Genomic DNA, 10883 nt, shown 5'->3' with positions numbered 1-10883 from the left:
CTTTTGATCGATTTGCGTTAGCGAATCGGTAAATTTACCGATTGGCTAACGCATGTGGTAGCCAAATTACCAGCCCCCTCTTCACTTCTCAAGCACACCAACTTGCCAACTTGCCAACTTGACTCAACTCCGACTCAACTCCTCTTGATTCCTCTCGACTCAAAACACCCGACTTAAGAATCAATGGAGACCCGACTGTCTTCTAATTCATCAAACTAATGGGTATGTCTGGTTTCTTACTGTATGATTCTCTTTATCCAACATTGATTAAGATTGTTCTACTTTACATGTGATTATATATATGTTCATTGAGATTTTAGATTTATCAATATCGAATTGGGTTTAAAAGGGTTTTAGATCAAAGTGGATCAATTTCTGATCGTTTGTTTTGATTTTAGAAGGTTTTGAACATGTCTTGTCGTTTGGATTGACTTCAAAAGGATTTGAAAAATAGATATCACATTCAACTGTAGAGGGGAACTATGCAAAAGGGTCTTCATTATCTGCATTTCTTTTCAAATTCTCAATGGTCTTCAACATGACAACTTTTAATTGATGGTGCAATGAATTTTTGTTTGCTTGTCTACAAACCTCTCTGTGCCAACCATCCAGTGGTGATGAGATCTCAAGTTACTCTCAAATGAACTTCCCTGTCCCAAAGCTCTTCTTCCCTGGCAGGGATCGCTTGAAATGCACTGATTGACTGAAAAGTCGATTGATTTTTTTGTTTGGTATATTTTGAGTCTGTAAACTCTGCATCAGTGTGGAAACTCAAATTACCTCTCAAGTTAGTTAACTACCGTGCAGGTAATTTTGGCACGAGTGTGAAATTTGGTCACGTTAAGTAATTATTTACTTAATGTAGAGGTTGTTACCGCACATGACCAAGTTAACAACCGCAAACGAGTGCGGATGCTCTTAAACAGATGGTGGAAAATGGCAGGAGTATCTTTTCCTCAGGGATCTCACGGAGCACAGGACATTTAATCTCCTGGGCCCTTGTTTCAGCCCGATACTAATGAATCAATTTTTTTATCAGTTAGCCTGGCCATGCAAAAGCACTTCATTTGGAATTGTATTTTTATCATCTTTATTTTTTATATAAACGCTCAGCATCTCATTGTCCCACCGAGTATAATCATTCGTAATCTTGTCACACATCAATTCCTTACGTGTCAAAAATCTGACACTCGCTTTTTTCGTTTGTATGCTACTTGAATCGTTTTCCTTTCAGTACTTCAGTACGCGTAGGAAATCTTTTCAAGCAGCTCACTTCCATCACCTCCTTCTTTCAAAAATATAATGATCATTTTTTTTGCATGCTACTTGAATCGTTTTCCTTTCAGTACTTCAGTACGCGTAGGAAATCTTTTCAAGCAGCTGAGTTTGATCACGTCCTTCTTTCAAAAACTCAATTGAACACTTTTTTTTGCATGCTACTTGAATCGTTTTCCTTTCAGTACTTCAGTACGCGTAGGAAATCTTTTCAAGCAGCTGAGTTTGACCACGTCCTTCTTTCAAAAATTCAATTGAACACTTTTTCTGTTTTACTTAAATCGTTCTCCTTTATTACTTCAGCTTTAGCACCTTGAACTAATAATCTTGGTGATTGAGCTCAAATGAATGTGTAAATAATAGTTTGAATGATTAGTGAGCGATACGGAGAGACATATAAGAGAGCCATCATGCTAATCAACAGGGATTGAAACCTGATAATCTGAAATCCGAGTGATGGGATGTGAGACATGTAAGATAGAAATCCAGCATGTCGGATTTGTAAATATGAAACTCGACACAACTGTGCAAGTGATATTCACAAGATAAAAAGTCTGCCATTGTTTGGAAGACATCTCACACGCCATACATTTATCTTGCCTAGGCACAACCATGTTCATCAAGGACTTTGTTAGAAAGCTTAAGACCATCCCTGATATATATAATAACCTTCAAATAGAAGATCTTGTTCGCTTTTGTCATCTTGGGGGTGATTTACTTCAACGTGCCGGCCGTGGTTTAAATTTATTGGAAACTTATTCCCACGTAGAATACCTCTTTGAAGCACTCAAGCAGATAATACCACGTCCAGCTCTTTCCCACCTATGGGTATATACATTCCCTTTTCTGGAAAGATGTCTAGTCAGCCCACCTGAAGTGGTGAGGAAGGTTGGTTTAATTTTTGATCCTCAAATTCCAACTTGTTTTATCTATCCACCGGTCAAGCATTGCCCGTTCTGTGATCCAAATCATCTTAAACATATTCCTGTCAAGGAAAACAACATTATCAACGGCTATCTTTATTGTCTTGATGGAATACAAACCATAAGAATTGTATGTCTGTATTGTGAAGGTGATTCATATTTTTGTCTTGCGTATGAGAAATTCAAAGCACTCATGAGGATACTTACTTCATAGGCTGTTCTACTGCATTTCGTCCTTCATACTATTCACGCAAGGGTACTCAATATTTTTACACCAAAGCACAAGGACAAGATCCAGAGATTTTTCAAGTGCATCAACACTACTTTATGACTAGGGAACTCGCTGAGTATTTCTCCTTTATGCAGATGTTGGCCCAGTAAGCATTTGATGGTTTTTCTTTGGTATCTATCTATTATCTATGAGGAAAAACTCACTCTTGTCTAATTCATGCCTAGTGTCTCAATATTCAACCTTGTTAACTTGTATAACAAGCAGAATCCAAGTGATGAATCAATCAAATTCAAAGAAGAACAATCCTTTGGAGCGTTGATGTCACACAAAGTCTGCAGTGATGCACTGGATATTCACCGCCTATTGTATCACTTTGATCTCCGAGGTGCTGTCCTTACTGTCCCAAACACTGGCCTCGACTCTTCAAGATATTTAAAAGCAATGAAAGAACAACTTGAATATTGGTCCAAATCTGGTACTGAGTATAGAGACCACGCGTGTGACAAATGTCTATATGTCTCCGATGAAAATAAAGGTACCAATATTATCCTGCTCTTTATCTTGATTGTTTTTCTGACATGTTAAAACCTTGTCTTTTGTGTTAATATAGCAATCCGTGCTTGTGTTACTGATGGGGTCACTATTGGACATTGGTGCTGTAGTGCTTCAAGTGATCAATTAAAGAAAATAGCCGAATTAGCAAACTCTCCAATGCCCGATGGCCCTTGTCTCAATCCATTGACAAGCATTCATGATAGATTATGTGAAACCCATCAACGTATCTTGAAGGATCAATGTGTAGTTCAGCCTTGTATAAGGCCACGTCGACCTGACTATGACACCTGCAATGATTCTGAACATATTGCTATCTCAAATCAGTTTCACCACCGCAAGCGTCAAAATTTTACCATGGCATCAAAGCTATCGCGCCCTGGAGCCAAACTACCAACAGACCCATTGGTCCATCAGAATTGTTGGACAGCAGAGTTAGATGAATCAACACTCGTTGATGTTGATGAATTTGATCGAGCACATGAAGCTGGAAGATATGGAGGACAAGATATTGACAACAATCCTGAAGACATTGGAAATCAGACCAATCATAATAAGGGCCGCAAACCCTGTATGTCACGCTGTCGAACTCACAATGATCAGCTGATTGTGAGTACCTGCGGTATCATCTTGGCACGGTCTACTTTCTTTCGAGCAGAAGCTCCCAGTGCTGTGAAGGTCAGTGATACACTTAGAAATTGATGTGATTCTAGCTGACATCAATATATATCACAGCAATTAATACTGGACTCTTTCCCGGAACGGCTCCCCAACCTCATTTTCTACGATAATGCATGCAATTTGGTCCATCACATTTGGAGTAATCCCAAGGATGCAGAAGCATTCAAAGATGTTGTCATTCCAGTTGATGTTTTCCACATGTGCTCACATAAAGAGTCCGATCAATTCTGCCAAGAGTTTACCGATCCAAACAAGATACCAGACCTAAAAAAAGGTGGCAAGTGGATGTTCAATTCATCTGCTGCCGAACTGACAAACATTTGGTACGGTGCTTTTGCATCCATTTGCAGGGGAATGAATGCTATTTGATATAACTTTTTTTTGGAGGAGATGGTCAGATTACGAAATGGATGGTTGGAGAAAAAGCTAAAAGCACGAGCTGATGTAAGTTTTATAACAAAGGGGTGGATGTTTTAGTTGTTCTAGGCTGTTTGATTGTGACAACAAACACGTGATTTTGTTGAACTCAAAACAAATTAAGAAACTCCTGAGATTTGAAGTAAACAATGATCAATTATAATTGACTTATATGTGAGAATGTGTCGATCAACCTGTTTTTGAATGATCTCAATCATAAGAGCAATTGATCTAGGACTATGGTGTAGGTGGCACAAGGATCTAACTATTGACTTAGTGATCTTCAGCTTGAAGTCTCAATCTCGAGAGCCTTTTAGTCATGGAAACTCTGATATTTCAATGATAGCAAGACGGTATAATGATTTGTGTTCATATCTATGCAATGATATTCTAGTTGACAAGAAACAAATTGAAGTATTGCTAATAAGGAACTGTACTTTTTCTAAAAGAAGAGGCCCACATCAAGACGGGAATCTCATTCTACAACAACCGGGTTGGCACAAGTACCTTTGCGGAGAGATGCGACTTCGCGAAAGGATTTTATGAACTTGTTCTTAGCTTCATCAATTGTAGCATTTGGCCTATCTGTCATCCACTCAACAAGGTCGGATTTCTTCTTTAAAACCCAAGTTCGATATCGATAAGGGGTTTTAAATTCTTTATCAGGATCGAATCGGTCACCGAATATTTCGAACCAGGTGCTCTTTGGAACTTTTGAAGAACAGCCTTTTGGTGCCTTATCACACCAAAGAATGAGCTCGGATAGCTTGCATGTCTTGCCAGGCCAAGTTCGAGTATTGAGACAAGGCTTCTTTTGAGAAGACGCTGTTTCAGTCTGATTGGTAAGCTTTCGTTTACGGTGAACGTTTGATGACACCACCTCAATTTCTGAACTGTCCGACTCGTCACTTGAAGTGCCAGTTGTCATTTTTTCGTGACCCCATACACCCATTGGCCCATCCATTGAAAGATAAGAGCTGAGATCGAGTGAGGAAGCTTGAGTGCGGATGGGCGGTTTTGATGAGTGTGCTTCTTTGATCTTTTGAAGTTCTTTTTCAAGTCCAATACAATCAATCTCTCGTAATCCAGATACTTTAACTAATAAATCGGTTGTTGAACGTCTGTATGTGTAGCTTAAACTCGCATCACTCAAAATCTAAGAGCCGAACAGGATCAGTAAGGTAAGAGATCGAGGATCGTGTTTCAAAGTCAACACACCCATTCCATAGAGTCTTCCTGAAGTATTTCCAATTGAGTATCCCATCGGTCTTTAAGCTCGTTGAGTGCTGAGTCGCGTAAGGGTTTGCTTTCAATCAGAGCAAATCGAGGGAAGTCGGTGGCCTGAGCCCCAATCACAAACCCTTCACCTGCCTATCAGAAAAGTTGCAAGAGTTCAACTTCAGCAAATTGATTTCAAAAAGTCCCAAACACACCTTCAGCCAAACTCGGAGCTTCAAGTTCTTTGTACATATCCCATCTTTTTCATTCTGAGTACGACGTCTTTCAATGTTATAGTGGACAAGAGCATCCTGAGATAGATCTTTGAGAATCACTCTATCAGCTTGAGCACACTGAGTGGGACGGTTTACTGCCCGGCGTGTTGGCAATGGTGCCAAAAGCCTATCGGATGCAGTGCTTTGGAACACTGATGATGAAGTTGGGTTCGATGGGGTGGGTGGTTTGAGAGCTTCAGAACCGCGATTTTGATGATGTGGACAAACCTGTACTGCTCTATGACGGCAGCACTTCATATACATCATTGTCAGTTAAGTTTTGAGAAAATAGGATGTATAATAACCTACTTACTTGTTGACATAGCTTATTTGGACATCGCTTCAGGCAAGTCTCACGATGCCCAGATGCATAAAGACCATTGACCCCTTTGCATTTACCCAAACTAGATTCTTCGTCTGTGTTCAATTGCGAGTCGGCTTTCGAGTTTAGCAAGTTGGAAAGAGAGGCTGGGTTCTTGGCTTTTTCGTTATGAAGTTGAACTTGGGCCAGGATGTGCTTTTTATAAGGTGTCTGAAAGAAATGTGAAGCATTTTTGAATGTCGAGCACTATATTACCACAATCATCAATCATCAAAGGCTCAATCAATACACCTGAAAGAACTATTTGCAATAGATGAAACTTTACGCACTCTTAAGCCAATCAGTTCATTATTATTTGCGCGGTGAACATTAACGTATTCCAATGGGTGTTTCTCATTGCGCGGGCAGATTGGACATCCAAATCCAGTCTGAATTCCGGGGGTTGGCTGAGGAAGTATTGGTCGTAGGATTGGGTATTTTTTCAACTCCCACATCTCGTGATAAAACTTTGGAAAGTGACGGGATTTGAAAGATAAGCTGAGCTACTAAGCTTATCCAAGTCCAAATTTCTCATTTTACAGATACTGGCTTGTACAAACCGCACAAGTATTGCTCTGTATCTCTTTTCTCGAATCTTCTTTAGCCACCAGCCACTCCCAGCCAAGTACAGGTCGTGACTGAACAACGACTGTACACAAAAAATAAAAATACAAACGAACTCTCACAAAACCTCTCACCGGCTCTCTACTCTCACAAAAAGAGGGATACGGCTACGCTCCTCAAACATAGGACCAGCCCCAGCATCCGCGTTGGCGGATTCTAACAGCGCCCCACAGTGGCGGGCTAGCCCCAAACTTCTTGTAAGGCTTGTTTCTTTTGTACATAGCAAATGTACAAAAAGAGATGCTGAGATCGATATGTATTTCACTTCCAAGGGGTTGATCAACCCCTTGGCCCTCAAACTCCTTTTCTCACCAACAATTCAGTCATATACCGCTCTCGAAAACGCGTTGGAAGGGTATCTTCCAGACTCGTTATTTAATACTATCAAGGTAAGGTACCCATTGTTTACAGTGGTGTTTTATAAGTATTTGACTCGCTCTCTCTGATGTTTGGTATACTATAGAAAACAGTCGCGAAAGAGGGCGCGGTATTTGCGGCCGAACACCTTCCTCGCCAAATCTGTGGTGTGGAAGAAGCCCCCGACACACAGTGCTATGCCAGCGCCCTCAAAAAGGCTGGAAAACAGGCGAGGGAAAAATTGCACAATGTGGTGGGTAGTCTTCCGCTATCTCATCTCTCGTGTTGGGGATCAGTGAAACTCACAACAAGAGCAGCTCTTGGTAGGCATCCATGACTCTAAAACCAAAGAGCGGGTGGACATTGCAGTTCCCCATATCAAAGGAATGGTCCAACGTGTAAGTTTTTACAATTAACTGAATATACATCATCTGTTTAATTGTGTATATTTAAAATATAGGTGGCTGTGAGGTGTGGAGTTGCCGGGGAGAAGGTTGGCGTGGAAGTAGTGTGGGCAGCGACCGATCGGCCAACACGGGCACGAATCGCCTATCTCGTGGGTCAAAGGAAACAATGATTTTTGTATAACTACTCGCTCATACCTTTTTTTTTCTGCTCAGCGTCGAGAAGCTGCGCGGTTGGTGCTCAAAGGGGGTAGAGGTTCCGAATCCATTTGGGCTGTAGTGGATCGGAAGCTTTCCGAGCTACGATCAAAGGGGAATGATGACTATACGACTGCGTGAGCAATCGTATATGTACTTATCTTTTTTCAATGAATGCTGACATCGTTTCTAAGACAGCTTTTATCAAATAATCTATGACGAGGACCGCAAGTACTTTGATGGGAAAGTTTGGTTCAAGGACCTGCAAGCACGCGAGCCAAAAGTCACTTTGGACTTGCCATCGGACGAGGCGATCATGGCGCGCATGTCTGAGGGCGGGGGTAATCCGACTCCTTCTGGATCTAATACGAACTCGGTCCATAATCCAGCAGCAAATCAAAATTAACAAATCTCTTTGCTTATTCATATTTAAGTTTGTTCAATCGATAAAAGTACAAAATCAATGTTGCGCTAGTGTTTTTTTTCCTCAAGGTTTCTGTTTTCTTGAAAGTGGTTTTCACAGTGCGGAGTTCCTCCCTCCAACTTGTCTATAGATTGTCACTGTGAAATCCATTGGATTTCATGAATTTTCTGGCTGTACCCGCGAGCCGCTGAGCTGAGCTGAGCTGAGCTGTGAGCTGAGCTGTGAGCTGAGCTGAGCTGAGCTGTGAGCTGAGCTGAGCTGGAGCTATCCGTATCACAATGTCCAAATACCGGCAAATGACCAATCTGAAAATCCGGCGAAGCGTCGGGCCATGGTGCCTGCTGACCGTCGGAAGGCGAATTACAGACGCCCTGCAGGCCCAAACCAGCCGGCCTGCAGGCGAAGCCAGTAGGCGCCTGGGAGGCGTCGCGCGTGAGGGCTATTGCAAGACGGCCTGCCCCTATGCAAGGGCTGGCGGTCTGCGGCTGGCCTGCCATGCCCGTCTGTAGCCGGTCAAGACACCTCTGTGGTGTAGAGCCCCTTGCGAGAAAAAGGGCTCCCTTGGGGGCTCTGTTTTCTTACATTTTTTTTTGCTTTTGTTACTCAGTCTGCAGCAGAGGCAGGCAACTGCTGGAGCACAAGCCTGATGCACAGACAGCAACAATGGTTGGTATGGCATAACATAGCATAGGTGGCATAATGCCAACAAACAAACAAAACGATCCATCATGATCATCGATACAAAAGCTACGACAACAGGTGCATACAAAGGTTTAGACAACCAATTAATTGACAACAAGAAATCAAAAGGAATGAATTGACACGAGAGAAAAAAGGGGTTTAAAGACACCACAAAGAGGTCAAAGGAATGTCATGAATTGATTGAAATGAGAAAAGAAACAAGACACAACAATAAGAGGTTGAAGGAATGACATGGCTTGAACTGATTCTTCCACTTCTTCTATACTTGATGACATCATTGGAGAACATCTTAATGCTAATGTAAGATTTCTCAATGATAATGTGAGATTTGCGCAATTGTTTTGAACGACTGTATTGGTGATATGATGAATAAGTTGACGACAATGATGTGAACATTTGAATGAGATCACTGATGATAAATATTCAGAGTATGATTCTGATCCTTGTGATGAAAGAATTGAAGATTTTGATTTACGACTTGAAAAAGATTCAAGTGCTATGTTATGCTTATCGAGCGTTTGCCGAAGTCGTCGAGCTTCTATTTGAGGTTGGTCAGATGACATGATAGCTGAAACTACTGCGATTCCTTTCAATTGGGTCGAGAGCTCCTGATGGTGTGGTAGAGACACATCCGTAAAGGGTTTGGGCTACATTTTCCCACTTGATTCCACCTAGAGTATGAAGAGCATTTGATAAGGATAGAATCACCGTTTTTCATGACGTTGTTTGGAATCAAATTGCATTAGTTCAGGATAAGTATGAAAGGAGACAGGGGGGAAAAGGGGGAGGCAAGTGGGGAGTTATAAGTGTTATGGCTATGGATGGCAAGGCATCAGAGATGGCTAGGCATCCAGCCTTAGCTCACCTGTTTTTGGTTTAGACCGGTGGAAGATATTGGAAGTTGGGATCTAGACTGGTTTCACATTTTCCTCTTTCGTCATCTATGTAACGCCACGATGAAACATGTTTCATATATATAGTGTTGTTTTCTTCCTACTTCTTGTGTTACTTTCCTATTGTCACAATCTGCGTTGTTTCAATAGTTCAATCACTAACACTAGTCTGCTAGGTAGATTTATATTTCTCTCTCTCTACTTTTGCGATTGTCACAATCTGCGTTGTTTCGATAGTTCAATCACTAACACTAGTCTGCTAGTTCCCGTTCCATCTATTTGCCCGTCTACAGGTTATGAGCTTTACGTTACCAGAAGGCATAGAAGACAACTCTTTCAAAACCGCAAACACCGGATCAACTACTCATCCTCGTTTCACTTCTACTATTGAAGATTTAGACGAATCCGGAATGACTGACCAAATTGTACCAGGCAACATGCAAGGTATCGAGGCTCCAGCTTCCGCTGGAGTTGGTCATTTAAACAACAACAATCAAATCAATCAAATTCCTCCAAACGCCAGTTTAGATCAGACTTTGAACGTTCAAAATAATCAACAGAACGTCCAATCGCAACACGTATCTCATGTTACGAACATATTTCAAACAAAACCCATCGATCCTAGCGATACCTCATTCGCTGCTTTATGGAAAGCTTGCCCCATCAAACTCGACAGACTTGCCACTTTAGCTGCTGATGGATCCAACTTCGACATCTGGGATGCCGATTTCCATCGACTGCTACAACACTTTGCTGGTTGTTCTACGTACCTCCGTCCTGGTGTCTTACCTACCCAATTCGGCTGGAATAACGACTACGCCGAAGGAGTTGTGTCCCTTATGCATTGGACCATTGATAAACAACTAAGTCTTCGATTAAATCAAGTGTCTTCTATTCCCTCTGAAAGATACGGTTATTTGAAGGCTCAGTTTTCCGGCCAAACGTATGCAAGCAGGATATCACTTCACAACGACTTACACACCAGAAAGTACGACCCTTCATCTGACACCATCAATAATCATATAGCAAGAATATCAGGTATTAGAAGAAAGTTGGAAAGGTCGGGTATGATGACAAATGACGATGACTTTGCAGCAATCTTAGCCAACAGTATGCCTACTGGATTTCCGGATGTCACTCACACATTCGAACCGATTATTCGAGCCAATCCTCAGGCTTCAGTCGGATCGTCCAACATGACCTGGGCTCTAGGTGCTGCGGATATCGCTCATAGGAGAGGTGCTAGTGGTATTACTGAAGGATTGGCTGCTGTGGTGAAGAAGTATGAGAAACCTAAGATCAAGTGTTTTTACTGTAAGAAGAAAGGTCACAAGGAGGAGGATTGTA

General features: G+C 41.7%; 3 protein-coding genes across 3 annotated transcripts; 1 reads left to right on the top strand and 2 right to left on the bottom strand.

The window, feature by feature from the left end:
• Positions 1-4555: 4555 nt before the first annotated feature.
• On the bottom strand, positions 4556-6389 carry MELLADRAFT_104477 (uncharacterized protein; the record flags this gene model as incomplete). The annotated part of the gene is made up of 5 exons (XM_007407462.1): positions 4556-5236; positions 5299-5451; positions 5514-5825; positions 5887-6141; positions 6225-6389. 5 exons carry the CDS (start codon positions 6387-6389, stop codon positions 4556-4558), a joined length of 1566 nt encoding a protein of 521 aa, XP_007407524.1.
• Positions 6390-6812: 423 nt separating this feature from the next.
• On the top strand, positions 6813-7923 carry MELLADRAFT_104476 (uncharacterized protein; the record flags this gene model as incomplete). The annotated part of the gene is made up of 6 exons (XM_007407521.1): positions 6813-6947; positions 7022-7238; positions 7285-7313; positions 7376-7471; positions 7536-7654; positions 7716-7923. The coding sequence occupies 6 exons, from the start codon at positions 6813-6815 to the stop codon at positions 7921-7923; spliced, it is 804 nt and encodes a 267-aa protein (XP_007407583.1).
• A 617-nt stretch (positions 7924-8540) lies between these two features.
• MELLADRAFT_104475 (uncharacterized protein) lies at positions 8541-9206 on the bottom strand (the record flags this gene model as incomplete). Its single annotated transcript, XM_007407461.1, has 2 exons — positions 8541-8688; positions 8875-9206. 2 exons carry the CDS (start codon positions 9204-9206, stop codon positions 8541-8543), a joined length of 480 nt encoding a protein of 159 aa, XP_007407523.1.
• Positions 9207-10883: the final 1677 nt, after the last annotated feature.

This window comes from Melampsora larici-populina, assembly GCF_000204055.1.
Source record: "Melampsora larici-populina 98AG31 unplaced genomic scaffold MELLAscaffold_9, whole genome shotgun sequence".
Taxonomy (NCBI): domain Eukaryota; kingdom Fungi; phylum Basidiomycota; class Pucciniomycetes; order Pucciniales; family Melampsoraceae; genus Melampsora; species Melampsora laricis-populina.
The sequence above is the reverse complement of the archived record's forward strand: the minus strand, read 5'-3'. Positions and strand labels throughout refer to the sequence as shown.